Source organism: Mus caroli, chromosome 15 (genome assembly GCF_900094665.2).
Source record: "Mus caroli chromosome 15, CAROLI_EIJ_v1.1, whole genome shotgun sequence".
NCBI lineage: Eukaryota > Metazoa > Chordata > Mammalia > Rodentia > Muridae > Mus > Mus caroli.
Window position 1 is genome coordinate 76,134,240 of NC_034584.1, and position 22,653 is coordinate 76,156,892.

The window sequence follows — 22,653 nt, forward strand, 5'->3', positions numbered from 1 at the left end:
GCTCGTCGGTCTCCTAGCGCTGCTGCCCCGGTGCTGTAGAGTTCCGCGCCTTGCCGGAGTTGAGTGCTTCCGGCTGCTCGCTGAGGGGCTGCTCCGTTCTCCCTGCTCCGCCGGCCCGGGTAGGTAGTGGTGGGGGTGCCGGACTGTACTGTAGGCTTCTTGGGAGGGGAGTGCGGAGCCCCCCGCACTGCGTGCGGGTTCGGGACCCCGACACCTCCTAGAAAGGCTCGCTAGCCCCTCCGAAGCCCCAAGGCGCGGAACCAAAACCCCCGCCCGGCCACTACCACGGGCTCTACAAGACGAGTTCGGAGTCACTCGCCGAGTCTGAAAGAGCGCTGGGGACGCTTGGGACAGAAGCGAGATTTAGAGGCCGAAGAGTAGAGTATCAGTAATGAAAACCAGACCTGTCCCCCGCGGTCCGCTACTTTGCTTTCTTTCCCACGTTTGTCCTGCTTGAGTTATCCTAGGTTGTCTGGTAAATTTGTTTCCCTAAGTTTTGCTGTGGCCTGGTTCAAGTTCGCTTGGGTTCTGGAACGTGAGGCGGAAGGTGGACGGTCCTGGATAATCTTCGTTCTGTAGATTTCTGCTCTCCCGGCTCCGTGGGGGCAGGGGTTCTCCTAACGATCTCTCCCAGAGCATCTCAAATTCTGGGTGGGGTGTGGCCAGCTTTGATATGAGATGCCCTGTGCTTATTTAGAGACAAGACACAGTGCACTGAACTGAGAGTAAGACTTTTGGCTCAGTTTAGGAACAGCTGTAAGACTCTGAATAGTAACTTTTTTTTTGTTCCCCCAGTTTCCACATTAGTAAAACAGGGTATCTATCATCTGAGTATGGGGCCTCTGTTGACTGTCCTTTTCCACCCTAGTCTATCCATTTTGGAATTTTAGACAAGGCCTAGATTACTCTCAAACTTAAGGACATTCTCCAGCCTCAACCTCCCAAGTGGTGGGATTAAAGTCATGAGCCACTACTCCTGGCCCCCACATATTAATGTTTCACTTGATCAAATTCTTCTTATCCTTAAAAAAAAAAACAGAGCCAACTGTGTGTGTGTGCATGTGTGCATGTGTGCGCGTGCACTCTCGCTCATTCATGTACGCCTCAGTATATGCATGCAGAGGACAGAGATCAATACCAGGTATCTTTCTTAATTGTTCTCTTCCCTATTCGTTGAGACAGGACCTTTCAATGAACCTGGAGCTCCTAGATTAAGCCAGACTAGCTGGCTAGCACGCTCCAGGAATAGTTGAGTCCTCAACTCCTCAGTTCTAGGAGCACAAGCATGCACTGCACCCAGCTTATTCATGATGCTGGGGATCAGACTCAGGCCCTGGTTCGAACTTCACCAACCGAATCATCGCCCCTGCCGTGCCTCATCCTTTTATGCTTGTATGTTAGTTGATTGTGTCTTACCCGTTCAAGCGATAAAGTACACAAGTTCAGGGAGTCTGGTTTGCTGAACTTCCTGGGTACGTGTTCTCAGCTCTAGAACTGCGTGGAACATTGCTTGAGCAGTAATGGTTGGGCTGTTGTTGGAATAGGGACAGATGCTGCGTGTATTTCCTGGGTGAATAGGTGCAGTCTCCAAGTCTTCCCTGCTTCCCTTCCCATCCTGTGTCCCTTCTTCCTGATGTCAGAAGAAGTTGGAGGAGGAGGGAAGCCACACAAGCCTTCCATACCTTTTCACTGCCTGAGACTCCTTGGCTGATACCCTCTTAGAAGGCTAGGACAGGGATTTGAAAAGAACCTTAATGCCCAGTCAGCCCCGTTCTCCAGACATAGTACATTGTTCAGACCTGTCGCTCTGCATCAGGAAAGGGACCTCCTATGCCCGATTTTATAGGAAGCTATATTAAGGAAGCTTAGAGAACTGGAGTGCTTGCCCAGGAACAAGGCAGATGTAGTCAGGACTCTAACCTAGAGCTTTAGCCTCAGTCCCTATCCAGTGTTATAAACCTGGCTAAAGTGTCTCTTCCTTTCTTCTGCAATCCTATAAGCCTGTCCAGTGTGCCTGCTAGTCATTAGTCCTGGCTAGATCTTCAGGGCTTCCTAGAGCTGGATGCTTGGTATTTGGAGGCTGGGCCATGTCTGGGGAAGTATGTTTTCACTGAACTCACCCCCTGCCCCCATCTTTGGGTTGTTCCTCTAGCTCCAGAATCTCAGATATGGACCTTCTTCAGTTCCTGGCAGCCTTCTCTGTCCTACTGTGGTCTGGCACAGAAGTCACAGGCACCCTGAAGAGCACTCTGGACCCGAGCCTCAAGATTTGTATCTCTTCGGGGCTTTGGTGGGATGTGAATTCGCTGTCTCTGAGGGGCTGGTGAATGAGGTCCCTCAGTGTCCATAACTCCTTACAGGGATTCCAGGGCTGAGCAGACAGGGTTGTAAGAATAGGAGGAAGGAGGAAACACACTCTGGCCATACTGAGCATGTCAGCTTTCTCCCAAGCCTGCTCCCCATGTTAATCGACATTTAGACCCATCTCTCAGATCTGCGAAGGCTTAAGACTGTGTGTGTGTGGTACCTGGCTAAGGCCTCACACGGGACCTCCAGAACTTTGGGTTGCTAGCTTATCTTGTCTGGTCCTCTCGGCCTTGCCTTGGTGACCCAAAGATGAGACAAGACCATCCCTGGTTTTGAGGCACCTATAGAACCAGAAAGTATGTGTATTCGTTACTGTTTTGTTGCTGTGAAGAGAAAGAAACCATGACCAAGGTCGCTTATAAAAAGAAAGCCTTTGGTTGGGGGCTTGCAGGTAGCTCCAGAGGGTTGGTTCTTGATCATTGTGGTGGGCAGCGGGAAGGCAGCTTTAGCGCTGGAGCAGCAGCTGAGAGATTACATCCAGATCTGTAAAGAGGGGGTGGAGGGGTAGGCAGAGATAGACTGGGCCTGGTGTGGGTTCTGAAACCTCACAGCCCTCCCCGACCCAGTCTCATACCACTGACAAAGCCACACCTCCTAACCCGGTCGCTCCCTCACTGAACACTGTCCCCTTTAGAGAACCTCTACCCATCTTCCCATGCTGAAGCCCCCGTCCTGCTGTGAGCTGCCCTGCTTCCTGACACCTCTGGGAACTAAACATTTAAATACACTACAGCATCCACACAGATGGCCTTTGCTCCTCTGCTCAGAGGCTCTGATGGATACAGGAGGTCTTGGGATACGCACCTACTGAGAACTGAAACTCCAGGAGAATGGTGGGGGCATGTCTGGCTGACGCTACAGTTGAAACAGGTTGGAGCAGTGAATGATTGTGAAAGATGACAGGGAGATAGAGGGAGCATAGGGCAGGTGCCTGGTTTTGGAGTGTTGGGCTTGTTCTCTTTTCTGTGTGTAGAGTCTTTGAGATCTAGAGAAATGGTACATTACAGGACCCATGTATGTCCCAGCCATTACCCTCCAAGGCTTTGGAGGCATAGGTTAGGAATGTGTAGGCCCTCGGAGACAGGGCCATTGTACTGGCTTTTGTGCTAGCCCCTTAACTTACAGCTGCTAAGACAAGAAGATGTTTGAGGTGAAGCGGCGAGAGCAGCTGTTGGCGCTGAAGAACCTGGTGCAGCTGAATGACATCCACCAGCAGTACAAGATCCTGGATGTCATGCTTAAGGGACTCTTCAAGGTGTGTCAGGAAGCAGGGCAGCTCACAGCAGGGCAGGGCTTCAGTTGGAGCACGGAGGAAGGGTTCTCTAAAGGGGACAGTGTTCAGCGAGGGAGTGACGCATATGTAGAAGGGTTGGAGTGGGATTTAGGTAACGGGGGCTGGAACTAAGTTGTGAAGGTCTCCACACAGCCACTTAGCCAAGATGGGGTTCCTTCAGGTGCTGGAGGACTCCCGCACAGTGCTCATTGCTGCCGACGTGCTTCCAGACGGGCCAGTCCCCCAGGACGAGAAGCTGAAGGACGGTATGGTCTCCCCAACACCGCCCTTGGATTCTCTAGCTGCTCCTTCTATGTCCTCATCACTCATCCCCTCACCCTCTGGGATTATCCTTGTGTGATACTGAGTCATGGGCCCGGCGTGGCTAAGGGCCCGGCGTGGCTCTCTAATCATTTCTAGGTTTCACGACCAGTTTCTCTGTCCTTAGCAGGTAGTCCTTTTTTTTTTTTTTTGGTTTTTCGAGACAGGGTTTCTCTGTGTAGCCCTGGCTGTCCTGGAACTCACTCTGTAGACCAGGCTGGCCTTGGCAGATATTTCTTTATGCTGTCCTGTGCTTGGGACAGGGAAACTAGAGAAGAGTCTCTGCCTGCTACCACTCCAGGGCACAGGGCAGAGCCTGCTAGTCACTTTTTAGGAAGGCAAATGGGGATTGTTCCCATCTGAAGGAGCAGTGCCCAGGGCCGATCAAATAGCTGAGGCAGAGTGTGATTACCAGCACTCTTTGCTACTTTAGTAAAGATCCCAAACTCCTTAAATCCCTTTTCAGACAAGGTGAGAAAGACAGGTAAGGCGAAGGGCATGCCCCTCCCGTCCTTCCTGCAAGAGCTCCTTCTCGGTGGTATGCCTCCTCGTGCCTACGAATGGATCACAGTTTTGTTTTTCCTCACTCTGTAACCTGTCCTAGAACTTGATATGTAGACCAGCGTGGCCTCATGCATTGAGACCTGCCTGCCTCTGCTTCCAAGTGCTGGGATTAAAGGCCTGACCTAACCGATCATGGTTTAGCAATAGTTCTTAGAGTCACTGAGAGGAGGGACCAGAGGGAGAGCTCGTGTGTGAATAGTGACGCTTTCTCATGCCTGATGGAAGAGAACACATTATCTGCCTTGGCTCTTCTTTCTCAAACAAACTGATTCTTAAGTTCTCTAGGCGTCTGGATTATTCTGAAGCCCAGAGCTCCAGCGCCTACATACCAGCCTGGCAGATCTTTGGCTTTTGCTTGCCTCCCTGGGCTGTCTGGGTCCTCTCTGCTCCAGGAGTGCAGATATAGCTACTCTTCATTCTTACCTGGGTCTAGAGGACTTGTCACTAGAGTGAACACGCTAACTCCAGTGCAAACTGACCTGTTGACCTCATTAGAAGAGGGAAAACTGACACAAAATGCTGAATAGCTGTAGGTAAGCTAATGTACTGCTGTTAATTTCCTGGTTTAGATATACTGGTGTAAGTGTATGGTGTTAGAGGGAGCAGGGTGAAAAAGTTTTATGTTGTAGCAAATACATCTAGACGATTTCAAAATAAGCCAGTAGTGGGGCCACACACTTATAATCCTAGCTTTTAGAAAAAAGAACTCGAGGCCAACCTGAGCTGCATACTGAGTTTGAGACTAGCCTGTGGCCTCATCAAGACACTACTGAAAAGAGAGAACAACGCTTAACAAAAGTAAAGCTGGGGCCGGGCGTGGTGGCGCACGCCTTTAATCCCAGCACTTGGGAGGCAGAGGCAGGCGGATTTCTGAGTTCGAGGCCAGCCTGGGCTACAGAGTGAGTTCCAGGACAGCCACGACTACACAGAGAAACCCTGTCTCGAAAAACAAAAAACAAAAAACAAAAAACAAAAAAAAACAAAACAAAAGTAAAGCTGGTTGTGGTGCCATGCACCTGTAATCCCAGCACTTGGGACATAGACACAAGATCAGGAGTTCACGGTGATCCTGGGTTCCTTGTAAGTATCAGCCTCACTTGGGCTGCATGAGACCCTCTGTCAAGCAAAACGAAATAAAATTAAATGGAAAATATGTATATATTTACATATACACATACATGTGTGTGTGGATGCTTGCGCGCGCGCGCACACACACACATACACATGCTCCAAGCTGTTCTTGAACTCAGAAATCCACCTGCCTCTGCCTCCTGAATCCTGGAATTAAAGGTGTGTGCCACCACTACTTGGCTAGAAATAACACTTTAGACAGAAACCCTACGATTCTGATCCTTCTCCTAGCCATCACGACAACTGACCGTGCGCAGCTAACACTAAGATACAGCTCCAGACATTTGGCTCCGTACCTGGGTAGTTTGCCTCTGTACAGAACAATGCCCATCTCTGAATCTCAAAGGGAATTAATCTTTTTTCAAAACAAGGGAATACCTAGGGATTTATGTAGCCCGGTCTGGCTCCATAACTCTGTAGCATAACTGAGGATGGCCTTGTACTCCCGACCCCTGGCTTTGTGCTGTCCTGTGCACTGCTGTGCCTCAGTCCTGGAGATGAGCCCTCTGCGCTCCCGAGTCGCGAGGCTGAACTGATATGGGCAGGCTACGTTTGATACTCAGTCGCCGCTGTGTCCTGGTGTGGCTCCTGTTCTGTGATTAAACACTTTGACCAACTAGGGAAGGAAAGGTTGCTTTGTTGTTGTTGTTGCTTAGAGATTAGAGCCCATCATTGAGGGAAGCCAAGACAGCAACTGACATGGAGACCGTGGAGGAGGGCTGCTTACTGGCTTGTCCCCCGTGGTTTGCTCAGCCTGCTTTCTTGTATAAGCTCAGGGTGGCCCATTCCACGGTAGTTTGGGTCCTCCTACATTAATCATCTATCAAGAAAATGGATATAGATGTGGCCACAGACCAGTGTGATGGAAGCAACTCCCCGAGTGACGTTCCCTTCCCAGATGACGCTCCCTTATGCCAAGTTGAAAAATAAAAATCCAACAACAAACACAAGCTGTAAAATAGGAACAGCAGCCACCTCTCCCTGTAAGAAAGCCCATTAATGGGATATAAGGCCCTACTGCATATGCAGTGAGCAGCCTGTGATCAGTGGCCGCCATGCCCTTCTCTGATTGGTGGGTTTATGGATGCCTCTGTCCCTGGAGGAGGTCTGGGGTCAGCCAGGTGGACAGAGGAAGGAGCAACTACTCTGACACAGCTGCCACCCTCCCTCCCGCCAGCTTTCTCCCACGTGCTGGAGAACACCGCCTTCTTTGGTGACGTCGTGCTGCGCTTCCCAAAGATTGTACACCACTACTTTGACCATAATTCCAACTGGAACCTCCTCATCCGCTGGGGCATCAGCTTCTGCAACCAGACAGGTGTCTTTGACCAGGGGCCCCACTCGCCCATCCTCAACCTGGTAAGGACTGGTGAGAGGGCTGGGGTCCCTGTCGGGTGGTGAGCTGGGAGCCTCGAATCTGTCTACATGTGGTTGGCCATGTCAGTTATCCTAGGTAGTTAGTTAGTGTGTTCTATAAGTATCAGAGCACTTTGGGTCATAGAGGCCTAACTTCTGTGCTAACTTTTGGAGGGTCCCTAAGGGATTGTTTCTGGCCCATATCTGTCTAGGCTCTGAGGCTTAAGACCCTGCATGGTGGGATGGCTCTAGTAATCAGGGAGCAGAAGGCAGAAGAGGATGACTAGTGTTCTCATCCACAGATGGCCCAGGAGCTGGGGATCAGTGAGAAAGATTCTGACTTCCGGAACCCGTTTAAAACAGACCGGACAGAGGTGAGCTGCTGGGGCCTGTGACTGTGGTGTCTGGTGGGCACGGGAGGTGGGGCCTGCAGGGACTAAGGTCTAGGGTATGCAGTGTGAGCTTTAGACTTAGAACCAGACAAGCCAAAGAGTCTGGGATCAGAAACCATTACCCAATTTATTGACGGTTTTGGCAAGTCACTGTTTCTCTCCGAATGTTGTACACCAAAGCTGGGGGTCGATGGAGATTGGGGGGATCCCTGAGGCTATGAATATCCTCATCTCATTGCACACTATGTACAGGTTACAAGTGTCAGAGTGACCAGGTGAAGTCAGGTCACGCCCTTCCCTGCTCTGAGCCTCTGGGGTACTGTGGCTTCTGCTCTCACGCCTACACACGCCTTTACTCCAGAGTTCTAAACTTGGCTCAGGGTGCTAACAGCTGCAGCCTGAGAAGACAGATGGTGACACACAGGGGGAAGGGATCAGATGGAGCAGGGTAGGCCAAGGAGGACAGGAAGGAAAGAAAGGCTCCTCTTATGGGTGAGAAGCTGAGACTCTTCAGATCACAGCTCAGGCCTGTTTAGAGACAGATATTGAGTTTGTGACAGGCTTGAGATTCTACCAGCTTGCAGGCTGACACAGTAGCCTGCTATTGTATAGATGTCAGCCGGTCATAGACAGTTTTCAGTGCAGCAAAAGCAGTAGCTAGACTGTTAGGCTTGTTGTCTTGGGTCCTCCTTGTTCTTCCAGGTCTTTACATGGAAGGGCCAGGCAGGTGTTGTGCACGCAGTAGGTTTGCATTATACCTACAGACCATTGTGCTTGTGAAATTTGACATCCTCATAGTGAATTAAACAGATCCGTGCTTTGTCAAGGAAAAGATACCTCATCCTTCCAAGATTAGTCTCTGCAAAAAAAAAAAAACAAAACATAAGAATCCTGAAAAAAATAATCTGGTGGGGCTCACTTATAACCCCACAGCTCAGGAGGCTGGAGCAAGAGGCCACCTGTCTATGTAGTGAATTTGAGGCTAGCCTGGACTAAAACTGCCTTAAAACAAAGCAAAAGTAAAATCAGCCAAACAAGAGACTATACCAGATTTTGTATTATTAGGTACTCAGTAAGAATGTAGAAAGGTGCCCAGCAGCACTGGAAATTGCTTGCTGCATAGCCTCTGCCTGGCTAATCTGACTGAGAGGCAGTGACCAGGTTCATTCAGTTTGTCTTATGTCACTTACTGAGGCTGCAGTCATATGCATTGTTTTAGGTTTGTTGATTGGAGTTTTGAGACAGAGTCTTACCCTGTGTCTTAGTCAGGATTTCTTTTTTTTTTTTTTAAGATTTATTTATTTATTATATGTAAGTACACTGTAGCTGTCTTCAGACACACCAGAAGAGGGTGTCAGATCTTATTTCGGGTGGTTGTGAGCCACCATGTGGTTGCTGGGATTTGAACTCTGGACCTTCGGAAGAGCAGTCGGGTGCTCTTACCCACTGAGCCATCTCACCAGCCCCTTAGTCAGGATTTCTATTCCTGCACAAACATCATGACCAAGAAGCAAGTTGGGGAGGAAAGGGTTTATTCAGCTTACACTTCCATATTACTGTTCATCACCAAAGGATGTCAGAACTGGAACTCAAGCAGGTGAGGAAGCAGGAGCTGATGCAGAGGCCATGGAGGGATGTTACTTACTGGTTTACTTTCCCTGGCTTGCTCAGCTTGCTTTCTTATAGAACCCAGGACTACCAGCTCAGGGATGGCACCACCCACAATGGGCCCTCCCTGATTGATCACCAACTAAGAGCATGCCCCACAGCTGGATCTCATGGAGCCACTTCCCCAACTGAAGCCCTTTTCTCTGTGATAACTCCAACCTGTGTCAAGTTGACACACAAAACCAGTACACTCAATAACCCAAGTTGACCTTAAACTATCCACATTCTTGCCTTAGCCTTGCTTCCAAGTGCTGGAATTACAGGCTGAAGCTCCCACAGCCTTGTTCTGAGGGTGAGGATGAGGCCAGCTGCAGGCCTGAGTTACCATGGTCTTCAGAGTCCTTGACTCAAACAGGGGTTACTTAAATCTTGGGACTCGGATATCTCAAGAACCACTAGAATATCATCTAAAAATCAATGTATTATCTGTTACATCCACCTAAAGTTTAGATTTTTACCTGCCAGTTTTACTAAATGTATTTGTTAATAATTACAGGAAGCAAAAGTTGAGCCCAAAGCAACTGTCATCCACCATGGGTCGATGCCCCGGGGCCTTTTTCTCTCACATTGTGCTTTATGGCCAAACCCTAACAATATTTAAGTGCAGAATTTTAGCCTCTGTTGCCTTGTGTGGTATAACTAAGGCTGCTCAGACGTTAAGAATAAATGATAGTTTATCTGGGAGAGTAAAACAAGGTTGTGCCATCCTGTGATGTGTAGCTACTCTGAGAGATAGCTACCTTGGATGGTGTGGAACACAGGAGTTCATTGTTGACTGTGTCTGTGTGGGTTTTCCCATCATGTGGATGAGAATTACACGCCCAGTAATCGTTAGTGGTACCTGCCCCTGGATTGTGCCTTCTAGAGTCTTAGGGCATCCCCAGGGACTGGCGTTCTTGCTGAATTATTCATGTGTCCCTCCTGATACCTATACTTTAATTGCTCTCTAGTTACTTCCCTCGGCCACCTAGACTTTCTTTCAGAAGGTTCAGATGAGTGGAATTTTTACCTGGTTCTAGAGCCGGTTGTGATAGCTAGCACACACATGTAATCCAGCAGCTGGGAGGGTGCAGGAGAAGATCCCTTGAGCCCCGGAATTTGACACCTGCAACAAAATCCAGGAGAACCAGCTTCCGGCATTCTCTCCCAGTAGTCACAGAAGATGTATTTAATTCCCCCAGCAACCAGGGGTAGCGGGAGCTTCCTTTCTCGCTTCACGTTTTACTGGGAGCTGGTTACACGATTCCCCTGTATCTAACTAGTACCCAAACTCCAGGCTGCTGGAAGGAAACGCACCACATGTCGATTTCACAGACAGTAGAGAACAGTAAACCACTCGTCCTGATTAAGTCTGTGGTTTGCAGCTGCCAGTCAAGGCCCAACTTTAGACACATGGGTTTTAAAAGAAAGCAACCAGGCAGACCTACAACTCTTTCCCTGGGTTTCATTAGTGTTTCCTTGTTTGTTTTAAGACAGGGTCTCATGTAACCCAGGCTAGCCTCAACTCCTGGTCCTCTTGCATTTACCTCCGAAGTTCCAGAACTACAAGCATATCCCACCACCACGCATGGCCACAGCTGCAATGCTAACTAATTTTTGTTCAACACCTTGTTTTTATCCTAGTGGTACCATAGTGGACTGTGCCTGACTGTTGATATCTAGCAGAACCTCTGAGGTTCCTGTTGAGCCAGTGCCTGTTTTATGCAGCAAGGATATAGTTTTCCCCATCAAAGTAGTGGCTGCTGCTTCCAAATGGTCCACCCCTAAGACTCTTGCTGTAATCATAACTCTGAGAATTATCCCTGGGCAAGACCTTGAACCCGGTTGACCCAGTCAGTGCAAAGAGGCACTCAGGCGATTAAAGGCGTGTGCCACCACGCCCGGCTTTCTTTCTTTTCAAAACAGGGTTTCTCTGTATCTCTGGCTGTCCTGGAACTTGCTCTGTAGATCAGGCTGGCCTCGAACTCAGAGATCCACCTGCCTCTGCCTCCCGCGTGCTGGGACTAAAGGCGTGTGCCACCATGCCCGGCTGAAGATTCTTTTCTTCTTGAGATAAGAGTGGTAGATATCTGGGAGGTGAGTGGATGTCTGGTTGAATCCGTCCTAGTTAGTTGGGCATCCCACTGTCTGACCTGAGTCACTTCTGTCTCTGGACCACTCTAGAGACTTCCGCCCTTTCCCGTAGGTGTGGACTACTCACTCGGCAGGTAGGTTAGGCCACAAGATGGCACTCTTAGTTTGCTTTTACCTTGATCCCACATTTTGTCAAAAAAATTTTTAAAGATTTATTTATTTAGCCAGACGTAGTGGTGCACACCTTTAATCCCAGCACTTGGGAGGCAGAGGCAGGCGGATTTCTGGAGTTCGAGGCCAGCCTGGTCTACAGAGTGAGTTCCAGGACTGCCAGGGCTACAGAGAAACCCTGTCTCGAAAAACCAAAAAAAAAAAAAAAAATTATTTATTTATTTTATGTATATAAGTACACTGTAGCTGTCTTCAGACACACAGAAAAGGGCATTGGATCCCATTACAGATGGTTGTGAGCCACCATGTTGTTGCTGGGATTTCAACTCAGGACCTCTGGAAGATCAGTCAGTGCTCTTACTTGTTGAGCCATCTCTCCAGCCCCCACATTTGCCAATTTTGTCCTAAGAATATATAAAAGGAAAAAAAAAGAATATATAAAAGGTCATAGTTTACACCTGAGTTTTGAATACTTTGTGTTTTATATATTCTAATAAGCCATTTTGTCCAAAATGTCCACTGAATGCTGTTGAGACCCATGTGGGATTCTGTGCTTGGGATATAGTGGGACACAACACCCAATACCAACATTCCTCCATCTTCATGAAACATGCGGTCATAGATGTCAGGCACAAAGTAGGGGAAGAAAGGAAGAGAAGCATGAGAATAAGTTAGTACAGAATTATAAAGAGGGTACCAGTGAGGGGGCAGATGCCACAGAGGAGGCAGCTGTAGCAGAGCAGATGAGACCCACAGACAGGCCTGGAAGGGGCATTCTGGGTCTGGGACAAAGCACGGGCAGAGGCCTGCAAGAGTGTGGCCATGGGTCTCATCACTCATAGAGACAAATAGACACAGATGCAGGTTTGATCGTTTATTGGCTGTAAAGACAGACCAACAGGAGCAAAAGGTAGCTGGAGAAGTATCGGGTTGAGGCTGAAGTCACCCCTATCCTCTGCCCATCTCTTCTTGCCAGCATCCGAGTCTCTCACTTCCCGCTCTTGCTCTGCCAGAGTGACTGTGACCCACTCTGCTCTGTTTGCTCCCTCTCCTGGTGACTGCGCCTTGTTACTAGGGCAGGCAGCACCTGTTGTCTAGGACTCTTAGCTTGCTTCCTCCTGAAGGGTATGTCAGACAAGTCTTCCAAGAACCACACCGCTCCCTCTTCCTGGAAGAGTGTGTTTGTTTTCAGGTTCACACCTTGGCTGGCTCCTGTCCGCCAGCCTGGAATCTCCTATCTCATTTTCTGGCAGTCAGGCTCCTGATTATCTCATGGTCCAGTCAGTGGCTTTCCTGAGCCTTTCGTCTGATTCCTTGTTTGGGTTCCCTGAGGGCAGGGCCTTCTCCAGGAATCCTTTTGTCTTACATTCTGTGATTTAGCTTGGAGGAAACCTTTTGCTACCCCTAGACTAAATCCGATTACTCTGTCTGTCCTAGTTTATTCCTAGCACTGACCCTTTCCAGAAGGCTTTGAGGGAAGAAGAAAAACGCCGCAAGAAGGAGGAGAAGCGGAAAGAGATCCGGAAAGGCCCGAGGATTTCAAGATCCCAGTCTGAGTTGTAGCCCTGGACCAGCTAGGGGCCTAAGGAATCCGCAACGGCCAGTCAGAAAAGGCTGCAACTGTGTGGCTGTGGTATAGGCCCAGCAAGCACCTTGATGAGCACCAGCCACTTCAGATGGGAACTCTGTTTGCTGCGCCCTCAGAAGCCAGGGTTGAGCCCTGGCCAAAAAGACTGAGCTTCCAGGATCTTACAGCACACCACGGAGGCCTTGAAAGGACACTGCCCCTCAGACAGGGTCATGCAGGGAAGCTGCGGGAGGAGGCTGGCTGAAGGAACTTCTGGCCTGGATCCCCTTGGTGAGGGCAGGCTGCAGGCCACTGCCGCCCTTGATAAGGAAGCAACAGAACCAGGCTCTGAGTTACAAGTGAAGGTGCTATGCTTGCAGCCAGTCTCACTGTGTTCCTGGGCTGCCTGTCACTGGTCCAGCTCTCTGTAGAACAGTACTAAAAGCTAGCAAATCCACTGGCCTCCCCAAGGCTGGTGAGGAGAATGTAAGGGGCAGCAGGAACTGCTGCAGATGTCAGGACCAGCCTGGAGTATGTTTCTGCCTCAGAAAGAGGGAGTTCCTGGCTCTGCAGTGCAGAGAAGCAAGAACTAGGTTTAGGTCTCTCTCTCTCTCTCTCTCTCTCTCTCTCACTCACTGCTGCCCTTCATGACAGGCCAGTTTCCAGAGGGGACTCAGAAGTGTCCTGGGAGGGTTTTTATTTCAAGGAGACCTTAAAAGAACATGATCTCTATTCTCAGATAACTGGGGACAGTCATTGAGCTGGTTCAGGGGACAATCAACTTGTTCTCTCTGCTGCTAAAAGATCCTGTCTGTGTGTGGGGAGGGGCTATGGGGACAGGTTGCAGGAGGCCGTGCTTTGTGATGAGACACTGTATCTGGATTGACCAGACAGTGGCCACAGAGCAGGAAGCTATGCAAGGAGTTAGGCCTTCAGAAGACAGCCTGGTTTCTATGAGTCTCAAGGCAGGTGGCTGCCTTGGCTCTATTGAAATTACAGCTCCACCTCTTTGATCTTGCCAAGCCAAAATGTATCGCTTAAAGGAGTGGAGACACCCCAGCCCTACCTCTACCTTCAAGTGCAGGTGTTGCTAACAGTGCTCAATTGAGACCTGAGTCTTAGCCTGACCTGTCCTGTTCTTTCTCTTCCCTGTGCTGTGCCTTCATTGGTAAAATAAATTTGATGGTGTCTGACTCCTCTGACAAGCTCTAAACTATGTCTTTGTCGTCTTTTCCTCCTCAGGCTAGCAAAGGGAAGCCAGGTATTGGGGAGGCTCCATGGAAGTCCTGGAATAACCTGCGTCCCAACAGCCATCCAGGAGAAGTTCGGGGTGAGAAGTAGTTAGGAGGAGGGCTGGGCAAGTTCCCATTAAAACGCTTTGTCTCCCTGTCGGGCAGAAGAGACAGACAGCTGGCCCAGGACATCTAGGCTGCATTCCCAGCCCAGTCGACCCAGCTGATTCCTGTGCAGTTTACATGAGGGAACAACCCTAGAGTTTGTGACTTGGCCCACGAAAAGGATGGGATCTACCCTGTCATCTGTTGAACCTGTCTTAGTGCTTATGGGTCTAGGGGCTAGAGCCAGCCCCATTGTGCCCTTCATCTTTGAGAGGTTGTAGTTGTTGGTTTTGCAAGGACATTACTTCCTCCCTTAATTGAAAGAATTTCTAGAGAAGTCCTTTAGAGGCCAACGTGGCTGTGGACTTGTCCTTTTTTTTTTTTTTTTTTTGAGACAGGGTTTCTCTGTGTAGCCCTGGCTGTTCTGGAACTCACCCTGTAGACCAGGCTGGCCTCAAATTCAAGAGATCTGCCTGCCTTTGCCTCCCGAGTTCTGAGATTAAAGGAGTGTGCTAGCATGCCCACTCTACCTGTCTTTCTTAGAAGACGTGTGGAGACTAAAAGGATGTGTCAAGCAGTGTGGCTGTGGCTGTGGCTATAGCTTTGGTTATGGAGTAATTACTTTGTGCTTGGCCATCAGTGGGATTTTATCTACCTCCATTTCCTGAGACAGCACCACACCTGGCCATCATCGGGACTTTTGATGTTTCGATTATGGGCTTAATTAAACTTTAACAACTGAGCCCTGGAATTGTTATAATTTGAGGCAGAGCTAGAGAAGTGTAAAAGTGATGAGTAAGAGGCCGGAGAGATGGCCCAGGAGTTAGGAGCGCTTGTTCTTGCAGAGGACCTGGGATCTGATCTGTTCCCAGCATCCATATGGTAGCTTACAACCATCCCTAACTCCAGTTCCAGGGGACCTGATGCCCTTTTCTGACCTTGGGCACTGGGCATATACATGAAGGGGAACCATTCATACAAATAACGTTCATATATTTTGGGTTGTATGCCTAGCCTTTAACAGCTGAGCCATCTCTCCAGTCCAAGAATAAATTTTTTAATTTAAAAAAGTGTTGAAGGAAGCAAGCAGTCCCATGTGCTGGGAAGGCCAATTTGGGACTAGCCTAGGCTGTGCCTCTATCACTAATGTCATCAGGATCGGGCCCTTCTTGGGTTCTCCATCCCAGAATACTCAGATGTCCGAGAGAATAAGTACTTATGAAAAGGGCCTTCAGGCAGGCAGTGCCTGGAATTTTGGTGGCAGTTTGCCTTTTCTGAATTTTTTTTTTAATCTCACTGATTTGCGGAGTGCCCCTTGTGTTCAGGGTAAGAGAAGGACCCGGGCCTCTCTTTCCCTTTATGTCCAGTCCATCTGGTGCCTTTTTCTTGGGCTTTCCCCTCTGATCTCAGTGCCTAACTTGATAGATTCTATTGCCCTTTCCGCAAAAGTGCCCGAGGATTTCCATCTGGAACTTCAAAGAAATAAGCAGCTGTCTTGCTTGCCTCTTCTGTCCTTGAGTGTGCTGTCAGTGTTGATTGCTGTGGTCATTTGTTCTGGGAACTCCACCTTTGAGCCTTATGCAGGCACACAGCGGCCCAGCACTCAGGATGCAGGCCAATCTGTGAGTTTGAAGCTGGCCTGGTCTACATAGCAAACTCCAGGCCAGCCACAGCTACACATGGAGACACTCTTTAAAAAAAGGTGGTGGACGGGCAGCTTGCTTTAGAAGACAGAAACACAAAACACCTGACGGAAAGCACTTGCTTCTCTAGCTTACCCAGCAGCAGGGATACAGTTGTGTAACAACTGCATGTTTATTGTAGTGGCAGTGACCTAGGTAACTAGCCTGTCTGTTTCCTAGTGTCCTGGCCAGCGGCCATTGCTAGGGGTGCTCACGATGGCATCTGCGATAGTGTAGTCTAGGATGTTCCAGTCTCCTAAACTTCCAAGTCCAGTCTGCAGCACTGTGGAGAATCTGTGAACCCCCTAGTTACCTCTTAAGGCAGGGAAGGCTTCTTAAAAGTGGTGCTGATGACATTTTGGACCTCTGAGCTGTTGTGTGAGAAGGCTATCCAGAGTGGTGTAGGATGTTTAATAAGTATCCCTGGTCCCCACCTGTTAGATGCCAGGAGCAGTCCCCCAGTTAGGACAGCTAAAAATGTCTCCAACCATTACTAGATGTCTCTCAAGTTGGCAGTCCTCCATTTTCCTCTGCCCTCCAGAGATATGTCGAGGGCTTCTGGGGATGAGCCTCATGGGGTTTATCCTCTCTTTTAGACTTTTTCCTCACTTCTTTAAATCAATAGGTATTTTGACCTAGCTTCTCTTTCCTGGGCATTTCTTCTTGGACAAGCAAACCCTCTCGACTTAAGCATCTGCCCTACTACCAACCGACAGCCATCATTATGTCTGTTTCAGCTCGTTCCAGCTAAACTCTTGAGTAGTCCAACCGGAGAGCCTCCTAGAGGCAGTAACATCTGAAAGATGATGGAGGACGCCTGAAGGCAAAGCTCTCAGAGGAAATCAATGAGAAAGATTTCTACGATGGACCAATCCATGGTAGGTATCTGGATGTAACGGTCACTCAGCACAGTCTCTTCGAATAACAACCTAGCTCCCGAGGAGTAGCTTGTACAGTGTGACAAGCTGTCATCCCAGTGGGAGCTAGGTGCCAGCTGAAGGGACATTCAGTTATGTGGACAAAGCTGGAGGGAGATGTCTTTTTTGCTGAGGTGTGGGACCAGTGCGGTGGCCATCCTGTTACAATTTCTTTCTTTTTAAAAATTTATTATTATTATTTTTTTTCGAGACAGGGTTTCTCTGTATAGCCCTGGCTGTCCTGGAACTCACTTTGTAGACCAGGCTGGCCTCGAACTCAGAAATCTGCCTGCCTCTGCCTCCCGGGACTAAAGGCATGCACCACCACGCCCAGCTTCTTTTTTTAAAGATATATTTATTTTATTTATATGAGTACACTGTAGCTGTCTTCAGACACACCAGAAGAGGGCATCAGATCCTGTTAGAGATGGTTGTGAGCCACCATGTGGTTGGTGGGAATTGAACTCAGGACCTCTAGAAGAGCAGTCAGTGCTCTTAACCAACTGAGCCATCTCTCTAACACCTCCCCCCACCCACCTTACCATTTCTAATGAGCCTCCTTTTGTCCTTTCCCAGGCCAGTTGCTAAGCACACACATGAAGGTCAGAGAACTTCTGAGAATCAGGTCTCTCCACCTATGTGAGTCCCAGGGGTTGATTTCAGGTCAGCAGTGTTAGCCGCTAGCACAGCACTTAACTATCTTGCTGGCCCCAGGCCATAGTCGTGATATCCAGCCCCTTGTTAGTCTCATCTTATCTTTACTTTTCCTTGGCTAGTCTGTCTTGTGTGTGTGTGTGTGTTTTGTTTTGGTTTTGTTGTTTAGTGATTTGATTTTGTTTTGTTTTTTTTTTGAGGCAAGGTTTCACCAAAAATAATAAAAAAAATTTCAGGCCACTCTGGACAGCTTCCCCAACCCCACCTAGAAACCCTGTCTCTTGCTCAGTTCTTTGCTATTTCTTGTCCCCCAGCAGAGGTGCCTCTCCCAGTAAATCTCTCCTGTGAGACTTGTTGTGATGTGACTTTGTGGGTATTCCCAGGCGCCTGATTGCCAGGATCTTTTTCCCTCTTAGAGCTGCAACACCTTCACTGGAGACCCTTTCCCCCTCAGAGCTGGAACACTTAATCCCAGAAGAGCTGTTTGCTTGCCATGGAAATCAAGTAAATGTGACAATGACAACTGTGGTCCTGTGCTGTTTTAAAGATGACAAACCAGGCTTATCAGCAAACAGTTGCTTAGCCAGCCCAGGAGCAGGAAGTGGATTATTGGATATGCAGGTCTCCCCACAGAGCCTTCAGCTCTGACCCCTAAGAACAACTGCCTCAGACTCACAAGAAGCTCTTCCTATGTATGCCATGAAAACCTTCTTCCTCTCAGTATACACTTAGGTCCTTTCTCAAATGTCCAATGTCCATTCCAGCATTTTTTTTTAACGATGCCCTGATATTCTACAGTTTGGAGGTAATTTACGTACCTGATGCCTTACTTGTAGTGTTACTGTTTTCCCGTTAGAGAACTTTGTGATGAATGTCTTTGAATACATGTACTTAATAGCATTCCTCTGAACACTAATCTGTTTCTTCGGATAAATTCTTGGAAGCGTGCACCTTTGTGTGCAGTGTGACCGACTACCTGTAAGATGATGCAGTGAGGTGACCGCAGGAGTGGGGCCTCACCTGGAGAGACCATTGAACAAATGACCTTGTCTGAAGGCCTTAGAGTGATCGAGGTTTCCCAAAATTGAGGGCCAGTTGTAAAATGTTCACAACACTCAGGCGATCTCTAGACCCTGTTAAGTCTCGGATGGGATAAGTGTGACTTAGGGTCTGGATAGCCTATCCCAGAATGTTAGGGTACTATGATTCTACCCAGAGCTAGGAGGAGGGAAGAGGCAACTGGGGAGATGACGTAATGTGCTCCTAGAGTAAAGGGGGCGGTGGTAGAAGGTAGCGCCGGACAGCGGTGCGTTAACCCTTCTATTTCCGGGGTCTCGACAAAGTTGCTTCTGGAGCTGATCCAACGGAAAAGTAGCGGCTCCTTTAAGCCAGAGGAAGGCTGGGACGAGGACCCAGCGGCTACTCTCCGATGGCGCTGGGATGCCGTGAGGGGCGGAGTCCCGCTATGCAAATCTGAGCTGCTGATCGATGACGCGCCATCACCCCATGTGCCGCTTCGCGCGCCGATTGGCTAATGCAAGCCTGGTCCCATTGACAACAAACATGGGGGTGCAGAGGCTCGGGGCGGGGCTGCAGTGGGCGCGGCCCGGGGCGGGGGAATTCTGCCCCGCCCCTTCCGTGGAGTCCGGGCGCAGCTCAAACATGGCGGCGGTTGGCACAGGGCGGTGAGGCGGTACCAGGTGGGGGCTGTCGGGTGTCATGGGCGGTGGCGGCGGTACCGCCTCCGCGTCTCCCTGAGCTGGACCTCACGGGGGACTCTGCGCCTAGCTGGGCGATGGATGAGAGCAGCGAGCTGGGCGTTCTGGAGACCATGGAGACCCTCACGGAGCTGGGCGATGAGCTGACTCTCGGGGACATCGACGGTGAGTGGCGGCGGCTGGGTGGGAGTGCGGGGGGCGTGCGGGGAGGAAGGGGTTACGGCGGCGCTCGCGGGTGCGCGTGCGCCCACCCCGCGATCGCCCCGGCGTGCGCGGGAAGGAACCCGCGGGGGCCGGGCTGCCCGGGAGGTTCCCAGTTCTTCTGGCTCCAGAGTCTGAGCCCCGGTCGTGACGCAGGGCTCCCGGTGGCTGAGGAGTCGTGGGCGCCCCGGGGCCTGAAGCGGGGCTGGGGGCGTCGCGAGTGCTGCCAGAGGAGAAAGCGAGGCGGCCGCCTCCCTCGCGCGTCCACACGCGCTCTGGTTTGTCCGGTCTTCGCCGGCGTCCCGCGTCGCACCTGTCACTCCCTGCCTGGCCACTGGAGCGGCTTCGGGATTTCCCGGACTGCGCTCCCGGGGCTCGGCTCCCCCACGCCCCCGCTCTTTTCGGGATTGACTGACAGCCGGGTCTCCGGGCGCTCTGGAAAACTTTGGGCAACAGCTGCAAAAAGCAAGTTACTGATGGAGTGGACAGAGACCGCAGAGTGCGGCGGCCTTGGATGGAGACCCGAGCGCTCCTGCTGTCGCACTGCAAAGGGAGTTGAGCAGCAAGAATTTTGAGTTGTGGCCCCTCGGGTACAGACTAGGGAGCGGGTGGCCTTTGTTTCGGCGGCCTTAACAGCGAAGTGGAAGAACTGGTAGGAGCCCAGGGAACCTCTCTTAAAATTCTCTCACTTTTCAGCCACGGGAAGGAAGGTTTGGAGAGGGTCCCAGACTTGCCCGCGGTCCTCATGCTGGTTAACAAAGCCCAGTTCTTTCTGTTTCTGAGCCACTATTAGTTTCTTTCCACTCCACCTTTAAGAAAAATAGGCTAGTAATTAAGTCATTCTCAGTAGTCAGGGCTCTTCTGAAGTCCTCAGTCCCAAATACTTTGCGTTACTTCATTTATTTAATCCCGCTGAATTGGGTATCACTCAGTTTGGCCGGAGGTGTCGTTTAAGGTCACTTACTTTAGAGAGTCCAGAACTCCTAAGCAGTGACTCAGTTTATGGAGTGTTACTACACCTAGAATCTAGAACCTTGCAGGCAGATGCGATGGCCACATCCTGGATTTGCAGGTGATGAAGCAGGTAGAAGGTTCTCTCGTGGAGGAAGGAGTGACAACAGTTGTTTGAAGGGGTTGGCCAGGTGCCTGTTTTGCTTTTGTAGCATTTTTCCCTTCGGGTTCGCCCTTACTTCTCATTTTGGTCATCCAGACAGTGTGACAAGCCCCTGTAATTGAAGTTCCACTTTTAACCACAGATTCTTCCCCCAAGGATAGCTAAACACAAAGATAGGTTAATGAATGGGAGGGGTTACTCCTTGGAACATGGGAGTGGCCAGAGTGTTTTGAGGACCCAGGTACAAGATAAAAGTGTTAAAGCACTCACACAGGTTCCCAATACTTATCACAGCCCTGTCAGATAAAGATGGATGTCAGACTGGCCATCTCCCCTCACCGGTGTTGGGACTGAAGCCCAGCACTGTTCATTAGCGTACCCAGGGTTCCACTTACATTTTATAATGATCTTTATTTGTCTATGTTTTCAGTCTATTAAATAATCTTAGTGGTTAATATTAACCTTATAGATTGCTAAGTCTATGTATAAATAAAACGTATACTCTAGAAACCCCAGCAGTCAGGTTAGTAGTTTCGTAGGCCTCTGCCTAGTTTGGAAAGTGTTTCCTCGCTCCAGGAGCTGGCTTAGGTTTGGATGGGGAATTTTAGGACCACGTGGGGTTGTATGTGCATAGAGCAGCAAGTGCAAGTCAGAGGTGAGAAAGCTTCCTTGAAGGCTAGTTTACCAGAATGATCACACCGAGGAGATAGCCATTGACCTTAAAAGACAAGAAGAACCAGTTGAACAAAGCTAAGGCCACTGGGCTAGTTGGAAGTGTCCCCTGAACCCTCTGTTCTCCTGAGCAGGTTACTGGAGGGGCGGGGGGCGTGGTAAGACGGGACAAGGGGACAAACCACCTTTCTTTCCCTTCCCACTGTTCTTTGCACTGAGAACAGCCCTTGGGAAGTGAGGATGCTCACTGCTTATGGAATGTCTGCATGAGTACCTGGGGCAGGGTACTAAACGGTATTAGGTATAGTTCCCGTGAGTGGATCAGGGTGAGCAGCCCATGTGCATCCGAGATGAGGAAGAGGAGAGGTGATATGAATGCACTTTTGTAACTGGAAGTCTAAAAGTCTCATGGCTGCCTTCAGTAGCTCAAGGAGCTGGGAGTCCAAGACCAGCAGGGTCCTCAGTCGGAGAGCTTTAAGTTCTTTAAGTTCTTATTTCTTTGGGGTAAAATAAATGGTCACTGACCTGGGAATATAGTTCCATGGCAGGGTGCTTGCCTGGAATTCATAAAGTCATGAGTTTGATACTTACTACCACAAAGATAATGCAGTTGAGCACAGTGGAGCATAAGCCATCTCAGCTTTCAGAAGCTGAGGCAGAGGGGTCACCTCATGTTCTAAGACCAGCCCAAGCAACTTAGTGAGACCCTCATGTCAAACTAAAAAAGAAGAATGCTGGAGGGGGAGGGGGAGCTCAACAGTAGACCTCTTGCTTGGCATATGTTGAGGTCCTAGGTTCAATTCCCAATACTGCCAAAAAAAAGTAGAATAAATAAACAGTTTCAGCAGGACACTATATAAATAAGAAAGGAGTTTTTTATAATGGGGACTGAGATAGCCTAGTTAAATTAGGTGACAGAATGAAGCCCTTTGGAAGAATATCAATGTCATTCTCTCTGAAGCAATGCCAGAGTCTGGAGTTTTATTTATTTTTTTAACTGTTGGCTTCATTATCTTTTTTTGGTGTGTGTGTGTCTGTGTGTGTGTGCCTCTGATTGCGGGCATAGGTGTGCATTGGTGTCTGTGTGGCCATTACAGTATGACCTCAGGTGTCAGGTTTTGGCTTTCATCTTCTTTGCAGCAGTGTCTCTCCTGTTGTTTGACACAGCATCTGCTCTTGGGCTCTTGGGCTTCTGACCTTCCAAGGATTCCCCTGTCTGCCTTCCATCCTGGCCAACAAGGGGCACTGTTCTTACAGACCTACCTGCCACGCTCAGCCTCCTGTGGGCTCTGGGGATTAGAACTCGGGGCCTCACACTTGTGCAACAGGTAGTTCATCCACTGAGCCTTCTCCCCAGACCTTAACTTGTTTTTACATTTATTCAGTTTATGGATATGCGTTTGCCTGTGTGTCAAATGAAGGTGTCAAAGGTGTCAAACTTTTAAAGAGTTAGTTCTCTCCTTCTTTTTTTTTTT

General features: G+C 49.5%; 2 protein-coding genes across 5 annotated transcripts in view; both read left to right on the forward strand.

The window, feature by feature from the left end:
* Positions 1-14,109, forward strand: Ccdc134 (coiled-coil domain containing 134). 3 transcript variants are annotated; one of them, XM_021183610.2, is made up of 7 exons: positions 1-119; positions 2,153-2,271; positions 3,501-3,622; positions 3,822-3,906; positions 6,834-7,015; positions 7,315-7,386; positions 12,754-14,109. In XM_021183610.2, the coding sequence occupies exons 2-7, from the start codon at positions 2,169-2,171 to the stop codon at positions 12,877-12,879; spliced, it is 690 nt and encodes a 229-aa protein (XP_021039269.1). In that variant the 5' UTR covers positions 1-119; positions 2,153-2,168; the 3' UTR covers positions 12,880-14,109. The 3 variants fall into 3 exon arrangements, with proteins under 3 accessions (XP_021039269.1, XP_029325241.1, XP_029325240.1); XM_029469381.1 differs by lacking the exon at positions 1-119 and having other exon boundaries at positions 2,198-2,271; positions 3,506-3,622; XM_029469380.1 differs by lacking the exon at positions 1-119 and having other exon boundaries at positions 2,223-2,271; positions 3,493-3,622.
* A 4,996-nt stretch (positions 14,110-19,105) lies between these two features.
* Positions 19,106-22,653, forward strand: part of Srebf2 (sterol regulatory element binding transcription factor 2) — a 60,122-nt gene continuing 56,574 nt past the window's right edge. Inside the window, exon 1 of one of the 2 annotated variants that reach the window (XM_021182744.2) lies at positions 19,106-19,356. In XM_021182744.2, coding sequence (XP_021038403.1) covers positions 19,269-19,356 — 88 coding nt within the window. In that variant the 5' untranslated portion in view covers positions 19,106-19,268. The remainder of the gene's footprint in view (positions 19,357-22,653) is intronic. The other variant, XM_021182743.2, reaches the window with a different exon arrangement.